Source organism: Schistocerca serialis, chromosome 9, assembly GCF_023864345.2.
Source record: "Schistocerca serialis cubense isolate TAMUIC-IGC-003099 chromosome 9, iqSchSeri2.2, whole genome shotgun sequence".
In the NCBI taxonomy this organism is placed as follows: domain Eukaryota; kingdom Metazoa; phylum Arthropoda; class Insecta; order Orthoptera; family Acrididae; genus Schistocerca; species Schistocerca serialis.
Window position 1 is genome coordinate 177,245,815 of NC_064646.1, and position 23,458 is coordinate 177,269,272.

Genomic DNA, 23,458 nt, shown 5'->3' on the forward strand with positions numbered 1-23,458 from the left:
CCGTGCTGTAGAGTATTTTGTTGTAAAAAGTAAGACACTATGGGTTACTATTATTATTGCATTCCTTGTCACATTTCAACAGTTCAATGTTGTCATCATGTTTAACGACAGCTACAATTAACACAGCAGAAAGCATAACATATAAAGATACTGATTCATTAGGTTTCTCTTTTTAACCTCATGGTGATTGTCTAAATTATTGTAAATATTTATCCCAGTGTGACTCAAGCGCTTTAAATTGTAAACCAATTGTGGAGTTATTGGCCATTGTTCATTGTGTTTGGTCTTTATGTCTAATGTTGAAGATTCTTCCAGTTCCCCCTCATCTTTCTGACCATCTAATTCTGTGGTACCAAATGCTGACACTTCCAGATCATCAAAGTTTCACATGGAAAAACAGTTGGTTGATTCTGCGCATCTGAGATGCATTAGCATCCTTCCATCAGCAAAAGTGATGAAATGTGTCAGTTTGTAGCATTCTGCAAACTCTAGGTCTCCGCTAAGTTGAATGTAACTTACACATTCAGTGTGCATAAAACTGCAGCTGCAACTGTTAATCGTGGCATTCTGTGTAAAACTTTTACTACTTTCATAGTGTATTTCACTTTAGACTATAAAATGGCAGTGTGTAAATTTCATACAAATATCTAACCTTATATGACTAACAAATGTCTTAAACATCTCATAATTTTGGAGGTAGAATGATGCTGCCAGGACTTGTAGTTGAAATGTAAATGACAGAAGTTGTCTCCCACCAGAATTCGTACCTGAATGTGCAGGAATTATACAAACTGTTTATATTTTAAAAAATTGCCATTTTTAGAGAGAGAGAGAGAGAGAGAGAGAGAGAGAATGATATTTACATTTGTAGCTAATGATATCTGTTAATAATTTCAGCTATTCGATCGCCTGAGGAAAGAGCGTCCGCAAGAGCTGAACAAAATTGTGCCAATTCAAGGGGATGTTACAGAACCTGAACTAGGAATTAGCCAGTCTGACCAGAACCTGCTGATCCGCACTGTTTCTGTTGTCTTCCATTCAGCCGCTACAGTGAAGTTTGATGAAGCCCTGAAGCTCTCTGTTACTATTAACATGCTAGGCACAAAGCGCCTTGTCGAGCTGTGTCATCGTATGCTGGGCCTTGAGGTAAAAATTATCATTCACAGTGAAGTGTGTGTGTGTGTGTGTGTGTGTGTGTGTGTGTGTGTGTGTGTTTTTTAATTGATATAATTGGTACATATAATTGAGGAGCACACACAATCCATTGCTAATAAAGCCATTACTTCAGCTCCAGTTTGGCAGTGTTAAATTTTATTATGAGTAACCAATATTTTAATTGTCATATACTGTTATGAAATGGAGTTTGTTATAGCCTTTATGTCTTCTTTGTCCACATAGCTCTAAAAGATTTTTCATTTTCTGGACATTAAACTTTTACTTGTACTACATATCCATGTATTTTCTTGGAGAAAAAGAAAGTTACTAAATCAATACATTGTGATATTAAGTGTATGTGTGATTTTGTTAATTATGAAACAAGGAAGTTTGTATGTGGTGGTGGTGGTGGTGGTGGTGGTGGTGGTGGCATGTTTTATAATTGTAAATTACACAATAATGTCTAGTGAGCTTTTTACAGGTTCTGAATCCAAAATAATTTGGGTAACAATAAGTGTAAAAGGTACATCAAACATTGTCATTAGATGCTCCTCATAGGTACTCCTTATTATCCTGCTCCTCAGGAGCAGCACTGGCCAAATACTTCAGAGTACAGAAGCTGTGGCATGGTTGCAAGTAGAACAGCGATCCAAAAAGTGAAGAAAATTTATTTATTTCCATCTATTATCATAAACTTGTCGGGTACTCGAACTATCGGTTTTGGTCAGCAGTGACCATATTCAGATCTGCAGCAGACATGGGAAACACACAAATACAATGAGTGGTAAAGCTTAAGGTAATAAAATAGGCCATAAAGAAAAGTATTACTGACATACATGTGAAAATTATGCACCTACCTGTTTTGAAAACATGTCCTAATGTAATGGAGACATAGTGGCACTGTTAGAAGATAAATGCACAATTAGCTTAACATCATTACACATGTATAAAATGTTGTATGATATAGAATAAAAAGAAAAATACACTTGTTAAAGTCTGTAGTGGCTTACCAGGTGTATAAGTCAACAAAATTAATAAAATACAATAAATTGCTAAAAAGAAAAAACAATGAAAAGCCAAAGGAACTGGTACACCTGCCTAACATCGTGTAGAGCCCCTGTGAGCATGCAGAAGTGCCGCAACATTATGTGGCTTGGACTTGACTAATGTCTGAAGTAGTGCTGGAGGGAATTGACACATGAATGCTGCAGGGCTGTCCATAAACCCATAAGAGTGTGGATGGGTGGAGGTCTGTTCTGAACAGCACATTGCAAGGCACCCCAGATATGCTCAATAATATTCATGTCTGGGAAGTGTTCCTGGAGCCACTCTGTAGCAATTCTGAGGTGTCGCATTGTCCTGCTGGAATTGCCCAAGTCCGTCGGAATGCACAATGAACATGAATGGATGCAGGTGATGCTTACGTACTTGTCACCTGTCGGGGTCATATCTAGATATATCAGGGGTCCCACATCAATCCAACTGCACATGTCCCACACCATTACAGAACCTCCACCAGCTTTGAGAGTCCCCTGCTGACATGCAGGTTCCATGGATTCATGAAGGTGTCTCCATACCCAAACATGTCCATCCACTTGATACAGTTTGAAATGAGACTCGTCTCACCAGGCAAAATGTTTCCAATCATCAACAGTCCAATGACGGGCCAAGGTGAGGCATAAAGCTTTGTGTTGTGCAGTCATCAAGGGTACACAAGTGGCCATTGCACTCCGACCACCCATATCCATGATGTTTCGTTGAATGGTTCACATGCTGATTCTTGTTGATGGCCCAGCACTGAAATCTGGAGCAATTTGCAGAAGGGTTGCACTTCTGTCATGTTGAACAATTCTCTTCAGCCGTCGTTGGTCCCATTCTTGCATGATCTTTTTCCAGCCGCAACGATGTCAGAGATTTGATGTTTTACCAGATACCTGATATTCACGATACTCTTGTGAAATGGTCACATGGGAAAATTCCCACTTCATCGCTACCTTGGAGATGCTGTAACCCGTTGATCGTGCACCAACTATAACACCATGTTCAAACTCGCTTCAATGTTGATAACCTGCCATTGTAGCAGCAGTAACCGATCTAACAACTGTGCCAGACGCTTGTTGTCTTATATAGGCATTGCCAACAATAGCACTGCATTCTGCCTGTTTACATATCTCCATATTTGAATACTTATGTCTATACCAGTTTCTTTGGTGTTTCAGTGTAGTTAAGTGACAATAATCCTGATGCGTTCTTGTGGTGAATTTTGCTTAAAAATATAATTATATACATAAAAGCAAGTTTACGTAGATCACAGAATATAAAAATGATAAAATAAAAAAGGAAACAACCCAAATGAATGAAAACGGACTTAAGCAAATAATCAGCACCTTCTGTTGATTTGACTGCCAGAATGCAGCATAGGCAAGATGTGGTCAAAGATTTGTAACAATCAGAGGGGCGCTCGTACCTTGTGACGTGACATTCCAGGAAAAGAGTGTTAAAACACTGTACCAGTCTAATTTATCATGAAGTTAAATGCAAGATGCTCTTAATAATTTCCACAAGGAAACACTCATTCGAAATCTGACAAAAGGCCCAAAGAGATTCTGGTCGTATGTAAAGTACACCAGTGTCATGATGCAGTCAATGCCTTCACTGCACAATAACAATGGTGATGTTATTGATGACAGCCTCAATAAAACAGAGTTACTAAACACAGTTTTCCAAAATTCCTTCACAAAAGAAGATGAAGTAAATATTCCAGGATTGAAATTGAGAACAGTTGCAACATGAGTAACTTTTACTGACTTCAGAATAACTTTTAGATTTCCAGAAGGCTTTTGACACAATTCCTGACAAGCAACTTCTAATCAAACTGTGTGCCTCTGGAGTACTGTCTCAGTTGTGAAACTGGATTTGTGATTTCCTGTCAGAAAAGTCACAGTACAAAATAGCTGATGGAAAGTCTTTGAGTGAAACAGAAGTAATATCTGGCGTTGCCCAAGGAAGTGTTACAGACCCTCTCCTGTTCCTGATATCCAAAACAATTTAAGAGATAATCTGAGGTGCTCTCTTAGTTTGTTTGCAAATGATACTGTCATTTACCATCTTGTGGACTCATCATATGAGTATAACCAATTGCAAAATGATTTAGATAAGATATTTTATGATTCAGAAAGTGGCAATTGACTCTAAATAATGAAAAGTGCAAAACCATACATATGAGTAGCAAAAGGAATCCACTAAATTTCAGGTACAGGATAAACCACACAAATCTAAAGGCTTTAAATCCAATTAAATACTTAGGTATTACAGTTATGAATAACTTAAATTGGAACGATCATATAGGTAACATTGTAGGGAAAGTAAACCAAAGACTGCAATTTATTGGCAGAACACTTAGAAAATGTAACAGGTGTATTAAAGAAGCTGCTTACACTATGCTTGTCTGCCCTCTCCTGGGGTATTGGTATGTGGTGTGGGATCTGTATCACACATAAAGATTTAAGTTTTTTTTCTTCTAGCTGATTGAGAGTGAAATGGTACAAAATTAGCTTGAATCTAGTTCAATAAACCCCCTGCTAGGCATTTAATTGTAAATTTCAGAGCGGTCATGTGGTAGATGTAGATGTAATTCATGTAATGACTGTGAGGACAGAATTAAAGAATTTAGGGCATATACAGAGATTACCAGCAGTCTTCCTTCCCACACACAATTCGCAGAGGGACAAAATGATTCTGGTGCACCATGGTAAACACACTGTACATCATCATCATCATCATCATTTCCTTCTGGCGAGCCGGGTAGGAACTTTGTGAACAATATGTCTCCATTGGTTTGTGCCCTGGTATAGCTTTTCCCTGTCCACTACGTCCCATGTTACTCCTCTCCTTTTGAGATCTTCCTTAACCTGGCCTGTCCATCTCTTTCTAGGCCACCCAATTGGTCATCTTCCTGGTACCTCCATCTCCAAATACTAGCGTGAAGTTTGAGTCAGGTGCATTCGCTTCACATGACTGAACCACTTCAATCTCAATGCACTCATTCTCTCCTCTATAGTTGATGGCACCTGCAGGTCTCTCCTTACATAATCATTCCTGACTCTCTCTCTCCTAGTTTTTTGTAGTGCTGACCTAAGGAATTTCATTTCACATGCTTGTATTTGATTCTCTTCTAATTTATGACGCAGGCCTCTAGACTATACATCATGATTCGCAGGAGATAAGTTTTATACATGGTCTGTTTGGCTCTTTGGGGGACTTCCTTGTCCCAGATTAGATTTCGTACTTGATGGAAGAAGCTAGATCCTTTTGTTATTGTATTTAAGACTTCTAGTTTGGAACTTCCATCGTGTGATACGGTGCTACGCAGATAATTGAAGCTTTTCACACATTCAATCTTCCCCCTCTCCAGTAAACACACTGTACAGATGCTTGTAAACTATGGATGGTAGATGTTTTTGTAGCTGAAGTCATTAAATTTATAAAAATAAATTGCAAGGCATAATATTAAATTTTTGAGTTTAGTTTATTTCTCAGTTTGATTCTTGTATTTTGTAATAACCTTAAAACAAAAGAAAAGACCAAGTTGTAACCAACAATTACTTCAGTCAGAAATAAGTGTGTTTGCCATGATTATCTGTAACAGTTAGGGAACTGATCCATTTTATGGGAAATAAAACTTCTTCTCTTGTTATAGTGGGTATTTGTTATGTTACATTTATATGTACTGTTTTGACTAGTTCTTGAAATTACGTTGAATTTCAAATGTTTAAGTAACCTCTTAATATAATAAATTTTCCTTTTTTCAGGCACTAATCCATGTGTCAACAGCGTATTGCAATTGTGATAGAGAGGAAGTGAATGAAGTGATATATCCTCCACCCTACGATCCTGACAAGATAATCCAATGCATGGAATGGATGGATGATGATCTCATTGATGCCCTAACACCAAAGTAAGACTTTGGCACTATTTTCTATTAATAATATGCAGATATCAATCTTAAAACCATTTAGTTAAGAGAGAATAGTAGCTCAGCTGAAAAGTCACTTTATTTAAAATATTTTTGTTATGACTGCTGAATGTACAGAATACTGCAGGTGCCATTTGTTTAAGTACCTGTGTGGTGGAAGCCCTCCTGACCACATGGGAATCGCACTGTTAGTGCATGAGCTGGAAGGGGTTCCAGACAACAATTTACTGGCCAAATGTGGCTGGGTAGTACCTGTGGAAAGAGCCCTCATTTGGACTGGGTGGTGCCATAGTGGAAGGTTTACACATGAAGCAAATTAAACTCTCTCCCGCTGACAGCCACAAGGTCCGAGCAGTTTCTTCAGTTGAGCAAGATTATTATATTGCAGAGAAATATGGCCCCATGATGTCCCCCCCCCCCTCCCTCCAGCCACTCTTTGGGAAGAGGGACAAGCCATATGTCTAAGAGCAAAATATGTCGCCCAATACTTGGTCTGTACCATGACTGAAGGGGATACTTTTACTGCAATGAAACCATTATTTTTTGTCAAAAACATTGAAGACAAACTTGAGGAAGTGGAGACTGAGGAAAATGCAAAATGGGTTATTATTAATTAAATCTTCCTCTGCTGCCCAGTCTACAGCTCAGCAGGGAAGTGATCATCTAGGTGACACACTTGTGACCATCACCCCACACAAAACTTTGAACATGATCCAAGGACTCATCTTCCTCAAAGATCTTGCACTCCAAACAGATCAGAAACTGTGGTCTAATCTCCAGAGGTGAGGCATACATTTTACCAGCTGTGTACAAAAAGAGCCCAAGGATAATTGTATGGATACAGATACCTTTATCTTAACCTTTGGAGGGAGTGTCCTCTCAGAGAAGGTTAAGATCATGGTGTACAGGTATGTTGCAAAACTATGCATCCCACCACCTATGAAGTTCTTCAGATGTTTGGGCCTCAGGCATACGTTATCCCATGCACTGCGGGTCCAAAATATGGCAGCTGTCAACAATCATGCCATGAAGATGTCCTTGTGAACATCCACATTTATGTGGCAACTGTGCAGAACATCACCATCCATGTTCACCAGTTTTCAAAAAAGATCAGATGCTCCAGTAACAGAAATCTATTGATTTTCAATCATATACTGAGGCACAGAAGAAATATTAACACCTACATCCTGTTGGATTTGACAATTAATTACACTATCATCATGACTCTGACCCCTCCCCCCACCCCCATCTTGGTCTTCCTCAAACCATATCTCCCATCTCCCACCAATCTCCACACCCATGATTCCCACAGCAGCTTCTCCGGGAAACAATTCCCGCACACGACCGTAGAAGTATTCTTCTTTGGCATCTACCTTTGGCAGGGCTCCCTCTCAGGAGGCAACCACCAGTCAAAGGCCTGACATCAAACAATCCCAGGGCAGTCCACTCTTCATCTGTCCTTGCGCTCAGTATGAATAGCCCCTTAAACAAACTGTACCCACCAAAGGGTATGAAGGAAGAGAAGGAGAAGAAGAAGAAGAAGAACTGGGAAAAGGCTCCTCCATTGCTCCTGGAGGTGCCATATCCCCCTCCCTCCATGCAGTTGGATTCTGAGCAGATGTTTGTGGTTGTGGTTCCATCCTCACTGGTGACAAGCATTGATCCTGCACCGTGTCCAGCCCTCCTGGCGACTTCATGCCTAGCTTGGACACTAGCCACATGGCCATTCAGAGGAACTGTAATGGCACTGCTGTCACCTGCCAGAACCACAACACCTTATTGTCTCCTCTTCTGTGATTTGTATTGCTCTACAGTAAATGCACTCCATTGGTGGCCATTTTTTCTAATGCTCCACAGTTATCGAGTGTTCTGTCACAAGTCTGCTGGTCCCGAGAAGTCATCTGGAGGGATCTGTACTCTGGTTCGTACAGATGTCGTCGGTGAATGGATTCTCATTCGTATCTCATTGGAGGCAATAGGGGTGTGGGTGCAAACAAGCTCAGCAATTATAATTTGCAATGTTCACCTACCTTCAGGCAGACCATATACTTACAGTGAGTTGACCACATTAATCTAACAACTTTTCCCCCTTTTTTCCTGTTTGGGGACTTCAGCACACACCACTCCATGTGGGTGAGTGCTGCTTCATATGGTAGGGGCCTTCTAATTGATGATCTCTTCCCGTAATCTTGTAGCTTCTCTACAGTGGTCATTACACAGTGACATTGGGACAGTGATCACTTTCTGGTTGTTCTGTCATTTCCTTACTACTGCCAGACTGACCAAATACAACACTGGGCACTTCACCAAGCCAACTGGCCTTTTATATCTTTGTTGTCACATTTGCCATCTCTATGTTGGATTATCTTCATGAGGTTGTGCAAGGCATTTCAGACATGATGATCCACACCACTGGAACTGCTACTCCCCTTTCTAATTCTCTCCCTCACAGTTGACGAATGCCATGGTAGACCAAAGACAATGCAATAGCTGTTCTAGGATAACCGCTGAGCCCCACATTGATTCAAATGACATCCTTCCTAAACCAACCTTATCACTTTAAAGAGACCGCACATTAGGGGTAACTTTTCAATCTAATGCAGTAAGAACTAATGCTGGGAGCACTACATCTCCTCTCTGTGGATGTGTGCCTCTTACTCTTGGGTGTAGATCAAGCTCCATGGTCTTACAGGCCACCAACATTCAAAGTTGTTCTGGGTCTTGTCCCACATATTGGTCTTTGTACTGATTTATTGGTTCTTGTGGAACACCTTGTGACGCACTTTGTAACGGTAATAGTATCCTCTTCCTATCCAGCTACCTTTCTACTACAAAAGTAACAAGTTGAAGCCATCTCCTTATGTTTCACTCCCCACCAAGCTGAATCCTATAACAAACCTTTCACTTCAGATTCTTGCCTCTGCCTGCCCTGATTCAGTTCAGTCGTATGATGCAGCACCTGAATGTTCACCAAAGGCAACATGTCCTCAGGGTCTTCATCCACCACTGGCTTAAAGGTGCCTTCCCCTTGCAGTGGAGAGATAGCACAGTTATTGAATTCTTAAGCAGGCAAGAACCTGACATGTCTCCACAGCAGCCAGTTGATTAGCCCAACCAACGTACCCTATGCACTGCTTGAAAGGTTGGCTGTCCACAGATTATGCTGGTTTCTTGAATCTTAGGACCTTTTATCCCCCTGTCATTGTGGTTTCCGGGAGGGACATCCACAGCCAACTATCTGCTTAGATTGGAAACGACAATCTGACATGTTTTTTATAAATGCCAATACCTTGTCACAATATTTTTCGACTGTACAAGCTGTATAACACTGCTTGGAGCCATCACTTTTTACTCACTCTCCATGACTACGGCTTTTTAGGTCCGCTACAAATTTTTATTCATCAGTTTTTATCCCACTGGTTGTTCAGAGTTACTCAGCACTTCAGTCTCCCCATGAGTCCAAGAGAAAGTCGTCCCACAGGCCTCTGTCTTCCTCATCGCCATTATGGGTTAGTGACCTCTATTGGGCTGCTGGTCACCACTGGGTTGCATGTTGATGAGTTTTGCATTTGGTACAGCCCCCACTCTCGGGTCTGTGCTGAATGGTAGACCTAAGGTACCATTCGGCAGGCTTCCGCATGCACTCTTCCACACAGTTTCCAGTTCTCTCCTACAAAAACACATGCCATGCATTTCTGCCATCGTACCATGGTCCATCTTGACCAGGAACTCTAGTTAGGTATGCAGCACCTGAATATTGTAGCATAGTCCCATTTCTCTGGCCTCCTTTTTGGTTAAATGGTGCCCACATTCATTTCCTGAAGGCTATCTTCATGCAGAAGCTGCTCTCCATATCTTTGCTCACCCAGCTTGAGGTGCAGATCATGCTACTCTTATCTGTACTTACCAGGTCCTGGTTTCAACCTGACTGGACTATAATTCCCAGGTTTATGACTTGGTGGCACCTTCAACTTGAAAACTGTTAGGCCCAGTCCCCCATCAAGAGTGCATCTGGCCATTGGAGCCGTTCAGACTAGTCCTGTAGACAGTGTTCTTGTTGAAGTGGGGATCCTGCCCCTTCAGATTCAACAGTACAAGCTCTTGGTCATGTATACAATCAAAATTCAACAATTCTCTGATCATACAGTGTTTCCTATTCTCTCTACACATGAGGGGTGTTTTCCTGATACCTCCGGTGAAACTAGCAGTTGGAATGTGCCTCCCTTCCCTCTGCCAAGATCTCCATCTCCCCTTCCTGAATTGTGCTCACCATGTTTTCTCAGACACTCATCCTTGAATGGTTCCTAGGCCACAGATTAGGGCCGATCTCTTCCAGGTCGTAAAGTCTTGGTCATTGCCATGACCTCTAGGTATCTGTTAGGTCCATTTCTTAGAGTTCCAGTATGGTCCCATCTTTTACATCAAAGGCCATAAAACTATGGCATTGTACTTACAGCAGAGCTGACAGCTATTAACAGCGTCTACATTTTAGTAAACAGACTTCCCCTGACCATTTTTTAATATGTGCTGACTCAGTGGGCAATCTCCCGTCTATTGACCGTTGCTATTCTTGCCACCTTTCGGTCTCTGCTATTCATGATCTTCTCACTGGCCTTCATTATACTGCCTGCTCAGTTGTCTTTCTCTGGGTCTCAAGTCATGTGGGTATCCTGGGGAGGAACTGGCCAATCGTTTGGCTAGAGGAGCACCTACTTGCTCTCTGTTTGCCTGTTTGCTTTGCTGACACCAGGTGTGGATTTGAAGGTGCAGATGAGATGTGTTCTGTGAAGAAAACAGTTCCTGGAGAGTTACTGTGACCATGAATTTGTAATCAGAAAATGTTTAAAGAAAAACTGCAGGAAGAAAATTAATATTGTGTAAACCCCACGAACCTGTTTTACTTCCGGAAATGTCAAAAGCACACCTCTATATGAGGAGTTTCCGAATCCTGTTAAACTCCTGATAATAAAATCCTTTGATAGCGGAAAACAGTAAAACAATCTGAAGCTAATTTGATAAATAATGATACAGTGTACTGTAATTTTGCTTAAAAGTAACTAACCCAGATAAATTTGCACCTAAACATGAATTAATGGGAATATGACATTAAGTGGCATGTAAACAAAGATTGTGTACTTTAACAACTGTCAGATTCAAAATTCCCTCCAATATGCTAAGTTGAATCAATGGTGAATAAGCTAGTTCTTTGTAATTGGTTGGTGTAAATAATGTCAATGGCAGATGCTTCAAATCACATGTTTAGCCACGTTTTGCAGTGCAACACACAAATTCTCCTGTCTAAATTACTGCAGATACACATCAAAGCAGGCCCTTCCAAAAGACGCATACAACGCATGCAACGACTAATGCAAATACTATGAAGAACAGAAACAAATAAATGATGGCAATAACTACTGTTAGGGTGGGGTCAGCAATCACTGAAGGAAGGTGAACAGTCTTTACAATACACTACTTTTATTTATAGAGAGAAATATTGAGAGATAGTCTATTACGAAGCATAAAGGAATAAAATTGGTTACAATTGTGTTTCTCGAAGAGTGGAATGTTTTTAGGTGTTAGCTGTTCTGTGCCTGGGTAAAGTGGTGATGGCGGTAGAAGCAGTTTGAAGTTGCTGATATGAATGAAGTTTATCCAGTCGTGTCCTTGGCATTAAACTGTCCTCTTTCCTTACATCTTGTTTGGGCTGTCAGTGGTAATAAGTGGCGTAGCATCCATTTGTCGTAGGCCAGAAGAAAGTAACTGCTTATGCAGCACCTGAAGGTCGTATTAATGCAACTGCAACTTTCACACACGACAGTTGGGCACGGTCCACATGATGTGTTTAAATTATACTTCACCAATTGTGAAGCTAGACAGTCCATCTACTATTAATATTCATGGTTCACAATAATACTATTCCTGCGAATACAGTCACTTACGTAGCAACACAGTTCAGTTTCCACATTGGCAGTTAGTGTTTTAGCACACATCATATATCGTAGTCAAGAAAACGAGCAATATTAAATTCAGTTTATGTAATGCAGTTCAGTTCTAAAACGATGACAATACTGTCTGTTCACGAGTGCCTTGTCACCACCACAGGCATCATTCTGCAAATACCAACAGCGTTTGCGTAATACAATGTCCTTTTAGAATATCCATCATAAAGTTAAATTCCTAACCGGTCCAGCACAAACACGTCAGGTATTAATATTGCATTAAACACACACCATTGCTACTCACAGTAGTCAGTACTTGCTTCCATATCACCATGCTTTCACACCAACCCTCTGGTCTGTTCCACACTGTTCGACCCGACAACTGCCGATACCTCTCTCGCTCCACAGTTCTTAAAACACTTCTGCCTATTGCTTTCTGTTTCACACAATACATTTAATAAAGCTATTTGAAAGATCCCCAGAAACAAAATCCAAGTCTTTACATAAGGAACTCGTACAGAAAATAGCACAGCAATGTGCTTCGACAGTGTGTGTAGATCGGTGTTATGTACGTTGTGAAAACGTAACCGTCGACGACGCCACATTTATATACAAAAAAGGAAACCCACAAGTGAATAAAGAAGCCTCAACAGTGGACAAAGTTCAGTGCTTGATAAACAGTGATAATTCAAATAACAAAAACAGTGCACCTAAAATTGTAGTAGACGGCAACACGTGTACACAAAATACTCGTGGTTGCGTAAGAAAAAGTTCCAATCGCCTACGTAAACAAACACAATGCAAAAATAACGTAAAAATATTTGGAGACAGTCATGCTCGCAAAATTTTGACATGCATGTCGAACTCTGCTCAAGATGGTTCGTGTATATCAGCAATTGTTAAACCAGGAGCAAAATTCGTGAATGAGGTAGAAGACATATACACAGAATGTGCTAAATTCACGGAAAAAGACTGTGTTGCGATAATTGCAGGAGCAAACGATGTTTATTGCAACGAGGCCAGCACTTTCATTAAAAAGCTTCTCGTATTGCTGCAGTTATTACAGCATACAAACATAATACTAACAACTGTGCCCACGAGATATGACCTGGCAGACTGGTCTTGTGTGAACAGAGAAATTCGCCTAACGAATAGTAAACTGAAACACTTTTGCACTAAGTTTACGAATGTGACACTGCTGGATACTGACAGGTATGAGAGACACTGCTTCACAAAGCATGGACTACATCTAAATCAGTTTGGCAAAAATAAACTAGCAGCAGACATTGGAAAAGCTTTTCATGAAATAATAGGCCTAAACAATAACGACCATGAAAGCAGACCAGTCATAGCCCTAACTAACGAGGGAAACTAGTGAGCTGGGCCAACTCTAGCAGGATTTGGTCCAGTAACAAAAATCTGCAACAAGTAATTAATACACAAACGAAAGTTCACTCAAACAGCAATACAATTAAAGACAAACAAAAGTTAACAGTGTTTCATCAGGCCTATACTGCAAGCTGGATCAGTTCACAGCAAATATAGAAGACACAAAAGGTATAAACAGTGCCCACATTCTGTGTCTAACAGAACACCACATCACTGCTGGTATTGAAGTGGTCCCTATTCCCAACTATGTTTTGGCAACGTCTTATTGCAGGAACTATATGGACAAAGGAGGAGTAGCTGTATATGTAAAAAACAATGTCTTGTTCACGGCAATAGATGTACAAAGATTCTGCTTTGAGCTACATTTTGAAGTATGTGCTATAGAGGTGCCAGACACTGTCTCCAGATTAACAGTTGTGGCAGTTTACAGGGCACCATCTGGTAATTTTAAAGTGTTTGTTAAACAATTAGATACTCTTTTGTTGTACTTAAGTAGAAAAAATAGGGGCATGGTAGTTGTTGGGGATTTTAACATAGATTTCTTGGTTAATTCTCCCTGCAAGGTGGAGTTTGAAAATCTCATGGGCACGTACAACCTTGTTACCGTGGTTAGCTCGCCCACCAGAACCACAACCTCCTCCAGTACTCTTATTGATAACGTTTTTGTTGATCAGAGTAAAGTCAACCATATTAATATTGAAATGGTTATAAATGGTCTGTCTGACCATGACGGACAACGAGTTACTTTCAACAGCATGGGAATTCCTCGGAGTGACACCTCACTTAGATGGAAAACAGTAAGGAAAATAAGTGAGGAAGCTATTCAAATGTTCAGATCATGTATTCAGCATACTGACTGTACACCTGTTTATCTAGCAGAAACTGCTAATTCAAAACACAATTTATTCACAAATGAGATAGCAGGTACCTTTGAAAGTGTATTTCCAAAAAAGTCATACAGAGTCCATCCTGCTAGGTCTGCAAAAAAACCATGGCTCACTAAGGGCATCAAAGACTTCTAACAACCCTGCCCAGCTAAAACATTATAAACTCTACTGTAAAATTCTTGCCAAAGTAATTAAAAACTCTAAAAGTATGAGTATAGCATCTGAAATTACTAATTCTGAAAATAAAATTAAAACAATCTGGAATGTGATAAAGAGAGAAACAGGGACTGTAAACTACACCAAAGACAAAAATATTGTTTTAACTGTTGACAACTCAGAGATAACTAATAGTGAGGAAATTGCTGAAATCTTTAACCAACATTTTTTAACTGTCCCAACACAGATAGGTTGCCATGGTTCTGTAGATAAAGCTGCCTGTATAATGAAAAATAATTTTCCAGAACCTTTCAGTCAAATAAGTCTGCTTCCCATTACTGCCAATGAAATCAAAAAAATCATACATTCTGCTGGTATCGACGATATTTCAAGCAAGCTGTTGAAGGCTTGCTGTAGTGAAGTGGCCAAAGTTTTGTCTCACATCTGCAACACATCCATGCAACAAGGAGTATTTCCAGACAGAATGAAATACTCTGTTGTCAGGCCCCTGTACAAAGCAGGGGATGCTACAAATGTGTCAAACTATCGCCCTATCTCTCTATTAACAACATTTTCAAAAGTCCTAGAAAAAGCTATGTACAACAGGATTGTGGCACACCTTGGTGACCTGAACATCATTAACAGTCAGCAGTTTGGTTTTCAAAAGGGAGTTTCAATAGATAACGCAATTTTCTCATTCACAAATGATGTTCTAGAGTCTATAAACAGCAAGAGGCTGCCAATTGGTGTCTTATGCGACTTATCAAAGGCATTCGACTGTGTAGATCACCAGATACTCTTCAAGAAGGCCTGTCATTATGGAATTACAGGACCTGTAGGGAACTGGTTAAAATCGTACCTCGAAAATAGGAAGCAGAAGATTATTCTAGATGTTTCAGATAGTGTATCACAATATATAGTGGACTCTGAGCGGGGAATTGTGCAGCATGGAGTGCCACAGGGATCAGTGCTTGGGCCCTTGCTGTTCCTCATATATGTTAATGACCTGCCTTTATCCATCAATAAGCAGTGTAAATTTACAATGTTCGCTGATGATACGAGCATTGTGGTGGATAATGTGTCAACTACTGACTTAGGATCCGAGGTCAATGATATCCTTAAAGAAGTTATGGGTTGGTTTAGTATTAACTCCCTTTCAATAAACCTGAAAAAAACCAATTTTATCCAGTTCCAGACAACCCACAAAAACCCAAAAGAAATAGTTATCACACAGAATGATCAGATGATAAAGCAAGTGTACTTATCAAAATTCCTAGGCGTATATGTTTACAGTAGGCTGAACTGGGAACATCACGTTCTACAAACACTAAAACGGCTGACGTCGGCAACATTTGCTTTACGAATTTTGTCACGCTTCAATGACATTACCATCTCAAAGTCAGCTTACTTTGGCTATTTTCATTCAGTCATGTGTTATGGCATCATCTTCTGGGGCAATACACCTGCCGCAAAGAAAATCCTCACAGCACAAAAAAGAGCAATAAGAATCATTTGTGGTGTACCCCCACAAACCTCATGTCAAAATCTTTTTAAACGACTTGAAATACTGACAGCAACATCTCAGTACATATCTTCACTGATGTGCTTAATAATAAATAACCCCACTCTGTATGAAACGAATTGCCTACATCATGAACATAACACCAGAAGAAAAGAGGATTTCCACTGTGAGTTAAAGAACTTGACACTTATTCAGAAAGGGGTAAAGTACGCTGGAACGAAAATTTTCAGTTCCCTACCCAACAGCATCAAAAGTATAAGGAGTAGTACATCAGTATTTAAACGTAGCTTGAAAAATTATTTACTTGAGACCTCACTTTATTCACTAGAGGAATTCTTTCAGAGAAATAAGTAAAACCCAGATTGGAAAGAGGTTTTTAAATTTTTTGACACTGTTTACTGTTAAACTAATGTAATAATGCCCTAATGTAAAAATTCCTGTTCTTCTCATTTCCATTTTTGGGTCACTTTTAAACCCAAAGTGGGAAGTTTTGATTACTGTTCAAGGTTAAAATAAATGCAATAATGCCCTAAATATGAAACTGCTATCTTCACATTTATGTTGACTAGTTTTTAAGCTAATAAGTATGACTTTTGTGCACTGATATTAATACTATAACAATGTCTTTATTCTATATATTTTATTGTGTATATTGACACGTTCCACATCTGAGTGACTTGCTCACATGTACAGATCTATGGAACAAGTATATAAATAAATAAAAATAAAATAAACACACACTTCATGTTCTACACTGTATAACCAAATGAAAAATATTCTACGTCATCGGCAATATGTCCATGGAGTACAAGGTAGTAAAAGAAAAGAAAAAAATTATATCTCATTATTAGCCATGGCATCAAAGTTCTCTCTAGGAAATGGAACGACGTCTGGTAGGCTATTGCCCCACGTAATAATCACCACACAATCAAGGAGACTACTGCAGCATGGTATGCTTCCTTCCATTTCCACCAGAGGGAATCCATAGTCCTATGTTGTCTCCACATCGATGTTACCAGGTTAACCGATGGTTTCCTTTTGTGTAACACGCCACACCCACATTGTGGTTGTGGAGTCTTACAAACAGTTACTTATATCTTGGTGGGATTCCTCCTCCTTTTGGTCCTCTGTGCTAAGTATGCACTTCCAGATTCATTGCCTCTAATATTGGCAGATGTATTATTATTGGATGATTCGTGGATTGTTGAACTGGCTTACAGTTTTCCATGGAACTGGTTTAAGATTTCAGTGTACCTCTGGAGCAGGGCCAGTGTAATTGGGGATGGGGCGTCTCCAACTTGTAACTCTCCGGTTTAATCTTACTGACTTATCCCGCTCGATCGGGATCTGATAGCAGCCCAAATAGATAATAACTAATGTGACCGTGTACCTAATGGGGCTGGCAATCGGATTGGACTGCTACAGAGTTGTTACATTCCATTTTGTCCTTTTCGAATGCTGTAATAATAAAATGTCTGGCGGCAAGAACAACAACAACACAGCTTCATTAATCAACGACCTGTATTTCATCACAGAAACACAAAGTAAGGAGACAGCCACTGCCTTCGTCGTACAGAATTAATAACGGCTAATCTCAGCACAGGCCCTTTTGTTAATCATTATCGTCACACGCAATTTCAACCATTGTAATCCAACACTATAATCCAACACTGCTATCCAATGATGCCGGCGCGGTAGACGCGTAATTACAAATATCGGCACAAAAATATCACTGATCACTCTATTAATTATACTTTTCCACTTTCCCGTATATTTCTAACACAAAAGGGGTTAAACCGCGGCGATGGCCACCCTCTTTGTCGGTACGGCCTTGCATTACAGCCACCGGCCGCCCCACGGCCCGGCCCGCAGCCCGGGTCCCACTCTACTATCTCTCTCAACACTCGCTCTCGCTCTCGCAACCCTACACACACTATCGATTGTTTGTCCTGTCGACCTGTGCTGTCGCAAAACTTATAGTAAGGGCCTACGGACCCCTTATACCCTGTGTACTAGGTTTGAACAATCCCTGACTCTACCTCTTTGACCAGGCCACTCTTTCAACCCTCTTTTACTCTGTTTTAATCACTTTTAGATTCAGTCAGTCTCCTTTCTGCTACACCCAATTTTCTGTTCTGGGTATCATACTCTTTTGAATAGTGGATGCTCTTGGCTGTAATGGATCAGGGGTGGTGGGGCAGCTGCAGATGGGACATTCCCTGATGCAGAGCCCTGAGGATGCTCTCCTGCTGACTCCCCTATCCCCTTCGTCTTACTTTTGTAATTGACACCACAAAAGATGTCCATGATGATTTCTACTTCTCTGTGTCACTGTTATGAAGCTCATGACTAGATTAGAAAACATTCGTGGATGTCTCTTCTCTTTCTATGCACCATTCCTGGATGGAAGGACTGATGACCTTGTTGTCAGGTTTCTTCCCCCCCCCCCCCCCTGACCAACCCTAATCTTTCTTGAAAACTGGAGTTACCTAGGTTATTTCCAATGTGTCTGAAAAACTTCCTGACATTAATATACTGTTAATTGCAGTGGAAATATATCCCATCAGTTCAAAAAGCTTCAAAATTGTTCTACATAGCCATCATCGTCCACCCCCCCCCCCCCCACACTCTTCTTGAGAACCACACAAACATCATTCTTACAACCATATGAAACCATCAGAAAAGTATTCTTTTGGATGTTGTCCAATTTGCACATCGCATTGGCTTGAATGTTGGGTATGTCATCAAAGCATTAATTTCTGCAGCTTACCATTTTGTTGTAGGTCCTTATTTGTAACACCAAGACTCTTTCCCCTTTATGCTTTTTTTCCAAAAAGGAATTGTCCACATTTCAAATTTTTATCAAGTCATTGCAAGAGTCCACATGTCACTGTTTTTATTTGGGAGTCAAGTGAATCAGAGAAAAAAAAAAAATGCACACACTTTTCTGTCCTTGAAATCACTCTGGATGCCTTGAACACTCGATTTAGAGATGTTGCAATTTGTAAGACGACAATGTTTAACTTATTGTGCAACTTAACTCTGTCTTTTCCAACTGATTCGTTGAATGCCCATTTGTTGTTTGCAGTTGTTATTTCAAACTGCCACCATAGTTACTTTGCTGACACCAGAAATAAAATAAGTCTCGCAACTTCTTGAATGGTCTATGTATATCAGAAATGATGTATCTACTATGCTTTTTATTTCATTTCTACCAGTTGAGGTGATGTAAGAGTACATGCTGTTGGCATTCTATACTGGCATTGTGGTTTATTATGAAGTCATTAATGAAATTATCCTTTCTTATTTTGAAGCTATTTATGACATTCCAAAAACACTAGCAGCAGTGTTGTTTCCATTATACAATATGTGAGCTACAGGATCACCTCCAACTCTTATAAGTCCCTGCCGTAATCATGACGTGCTGTGAAATTTTCAGAAAAGCTTTATCTTCATATTTCCCAAGTTAATACAAGCAGACAAAAGTTAAAGATATGATGTGATATACCTGTTATCTCACACTTCTTATCCTAGTAAGCTATTTAGACCAACTGCCTCAGTAAATGTAAAGAAAGGCTAGAAATAGTTCTGACCATACACATAACAACAAAAAGAAGATGCACAAGAAAAGAAACCAAATATGTTCTGACATTTTGCAGGCTTAAAGAAAACCTTTCACAATAATGTAAAATTATGTGACATTTCCAGAAGTGTAAGGTAAATAAGGATGGGATATGAGAACAGAAAATTATTTTACATATCAACTCAAATATAAGTGCTTGCAATAAAACAAGAGAAATTTGGAGGGGGAAGCTCATGTTATAGAAGAAAAGTAAGTGATGTGTAGGTTAGTATTTATATTTTATGCTCTAAGTGTTTCTATAGGCAGTACTAAGACTTTGGTCTCCTGTAGGTTCACACTGGCTAGACAGTTATGTCTCCGTACAATAAGGTACTCTTCTACTCTCTTTCCTCCCCCCTCCCCCTCCCCCCTCCCCCTCCCCCCAACACCCCCTCCCTCCACCCAACACCTGGAATTTTCAATCTCCTATCAGATGTTTGTCAGCAGTATGTTACAAAATTCAGTACCAAATATGAGTCTTTTTCTAGGCGCTATACAGGTATGCATAATCCGTATGGAATTTTGTTTTCTTCGTAGCTGTTGATTGTGAATTTTACAGTTGGTTATAAATTCACCCACATTATTTTCAAAATGTGAAATTAGAAAGTGAAGGTATTGGCATAAGTGTGCCAAGTTTCTGCAGATTGTCCATTATGAAATTCCTTAGTTCTGTGGAATAAATACTTTCTTGACATCAGGTGCATTGGCCCAGAAGATTGTGCTATAGGAGTTTTGAGTGAAAGAATCGCAGTAAAACCATTTGTAGGTCTACACAACTAGAAACCTTTTGTAAATACAAAACAGGTTGAACTAAACTTCAGCCTAATTTATCAGTGTGCTGGTATTGCCTCAGTTTGTTATACATTAGGATATTAAGGAATTTTACACACATTGTCATTTAGTGTGTGCCCATTGATGTCTTTTTTTTTGCTACCTGCAATCCGTTTTCTATTTGTCTGGAATTGTGTAGTTGGTTTTTGTAATGTCAAGATTTCAGTAGTTTACTGCAAACCAGTTGTATGGCTATTCAAATGTTCTTCAGGCAGTGCCTGGTACGGATGTGGTTGGGTATTTATCACTATACTTGTATTATCAGCAAACAACACAGTGTAGTGTTCATTAGATCATAAATTGCTTTCTTTGTAGAAAATTCTCAACAGAAGTCAAAGTGAGCTGTTGTAAGTTAGCTTCTCAAAAAGAGAGAGAGAGAGAGAGAGAGAGAGAGAGAGAGAGAGAGAGAGAGAGTTCAGAAAGGAGAGGAATAGGATTATAATTAAAGGTAACTTGCATATCTCCACATTTATAAATGAGTATTGCTACTGTACATTCTAATCTAACAATGGAAAATCCAGGTTGGAATATCAACAATATTAGGAAAAGGATAGATAGCTACTCTCTGTAAAGATGACCCACTGAGTTGCACACACACACAACAAAAAAGACTTTCACATATTATAGCTTGGCCAGTGCCTTCTTCAGCAAAGAAAACACACACACATTCACACAAACATGAACGTCTGCTACCACCGGTAGCTCCAACCAGTCAAAGCTGCTTTAGGCTTTGGCCTAAAGCTATAATGTGTAAGAATCTTTTCTATGTGCCTGTCTGCAACTCAACAGGTCATCATTATGGTGAGTATATTCCAATGTTTCATGAAATATATCTTGACTCATTGACTGATAACAAAGGTACCTCAAAAGGTGTTATCAAGTTGTTCTGTGCTTTTATATCTCTAGATATATTACGGAAATATAGTATTCAGCATAGTGAATGCATTATTGTAGCCATGATAGACACAAAGCCCACACCTACCACAGGTAGAAGCTTATGTGCCAACAAGCTTTGCAGATGATGAAGAGATTGAAGAAACTTATGATGTGATAAAAGAAATTATTCAGATAGTTAAGGGAGACAAAAATTTGATAGTCACAGGGGACTGGTGTATAAAAAGGAAGAGAAGGAAAAGTAGTAGATGAATATGAACTGGGGGGTAAGGAGTGATAGGGGAATGGAAATGAGTGTTTGGCGTCATTGGCTGGGAGGCCCCTTACGGGGCAGGTCCGGCCACGTTGGTGCAGGTCTTATTACATTCAACACCACAAAGGGCAGCCTGTGTGCCGGGTGGGGATGAAATGATGATGAAGACAACACAACACCCAGTCCCTGAGCAGAGAAAATCCCTGACCCAGCCGGGAATCCAACCCCGGCCCATAGGACGGCACTCCGTCACACTGACCACTCAGCAATCGGGCCGGGTATGATAGGGGAAGCCGACTGCTAGAATTTTGCACAGAGCATAACCTAATCATAGCGAACACTTGATTTAAGAATCATGAAAGAAGGTTTTATACATGGAAGAGGCCTGGAGACATTGGGAGGTTTCAGATAGATTATATAATGGTAAGACAGAGGTTCAGGAACCAGGTTTTAAACTGTAAGACATTTCCAGGAGCAGATGTGGACTCTGACCACAATTTATTGGTTATGAACTGTAGATTAAAACTAAATAAACAGCAAAAAGGTACTAATTTAAGGAGATGGGACCTTGATAAACTGAAAGAACCAGAGGTGGTAGAGAGTTTCAGAGAGAGCATTAGGGAATGATTGACAAGAACAGGGGAAAGAAGTACAATAAAAGAAGAATGGGTAGCTTTGGTAGATGAAATAGTGAAGGCAGCAGAGGATCAAGTAGGTAAAAAGATGAGGGCTAGTAGAAATCCTTGGGTAACAGAAGAAATACTGGGTTTAATTGATGAACGGAGAAAATATAAAAATGCAGTAAATGAAGCAGGCAAAAGGAATACAAATGTATCAAAAATGGGATCGACAGGAAAATGGCTAAGCAGGGATGGCTAGAGGACAAATGTAAGGATGTAGAGGCATGTATCACTAGGGGTAAGAAAGACACTATCTACAGGAAAATTAGAGAGACCTTTGCAGAAAAGGGAACCACTTGTATGAATATCAAGAGCACAGATGGAAACCCAGTTCTAAGCAAAGAAGGGAAAGCAGAAAGGTGGAAGGAGTATGTGGAGGTTCTGTGCAAGGGAGATGTACTTGAGAGCAATATTATGGAAATGGAAGAGGACGTAGATGAAGATGAAATGGGAAATACGATACTGCATGAAAAATTTTACAGAGCTCTGAAAGATCCAAGTCGAAATAAGGCCCCACGAATCGACAACATTCCATTAGAACTACTGATAGTCTTGGAAGAGCCAACCATGACAAAACTCTACCATGTGGTGAGCAAGGAACAGGCAAAATACCTTCAGACTTCAAGAAGAATATAATAATTCCAGTCCCAAAGAAATCAGGTGCTGACATGTGTGAGTATTACTGAACTATCATCTTAATAAGTCACGGTTGCAAAATACTAACACAAATTCTTTACAGACAAATGGAAAAACTGGTAGGAGCTGAACTTGGGGAAGATAAGTTTGAATTCTGTAGAAATGTTGAAACACGTGAGGCAATACTGACCGTACGACTTATCTTAGAATATGGGATGAGGAAAGGCAAACCTACATTTCTAGCGTTGTAGACATAGAGAAAGCTTTTGACAATCTTGACTGGAATATTCTCTTTAAAATTCTGAAGATGGCAGGGGTAAAATGCAGGGAGCAAAAGGCTATTTACAATTTGTATGGAAACCATATGGCAGTTGTAAGAGTTGAGGGGCATGAAAGGGAAGCAGTGGTTGAAAAGGGAGTGATACAGGGATGTAGTCTATCCCAGATGTTATTCAATCTGTATACTGAGCAAGCAGTAAAGGAAACAAAAGAAAAATTTGGAGTAGGAATTAAAATCTA

The 23,458-nt window shown here is 39.9% G+C and overlaps 1 protein-coding gene across 2 annotated transcripts in view; it reads left to right on the forward strand.

The window, feature by feature from the left end:
- The window catches only part of LOC126418705 (putative fatty acyl-CoA reductase CG5065), a 487,119-nt gene that overhangs the window by 442,680 nt on the left and 20,981 nt on the right, over positions 1–23,458 (forward strand). For both annotated transcript variants that reach the window (XM_050085603.1, XM_050085604.1), the window contains 2 exons: positions 898–1,146; positions 5,967–6,112. In XM_050085603.1, the coding sequence (XP_049941560.1) occupies positions 898–1,146; positions 5,967–6,112 (395 nt within the window). The remainder of the gene's footprint in view (positions 1–897; positions 1,147–5,966; positions 6,113–23,458) is intronic.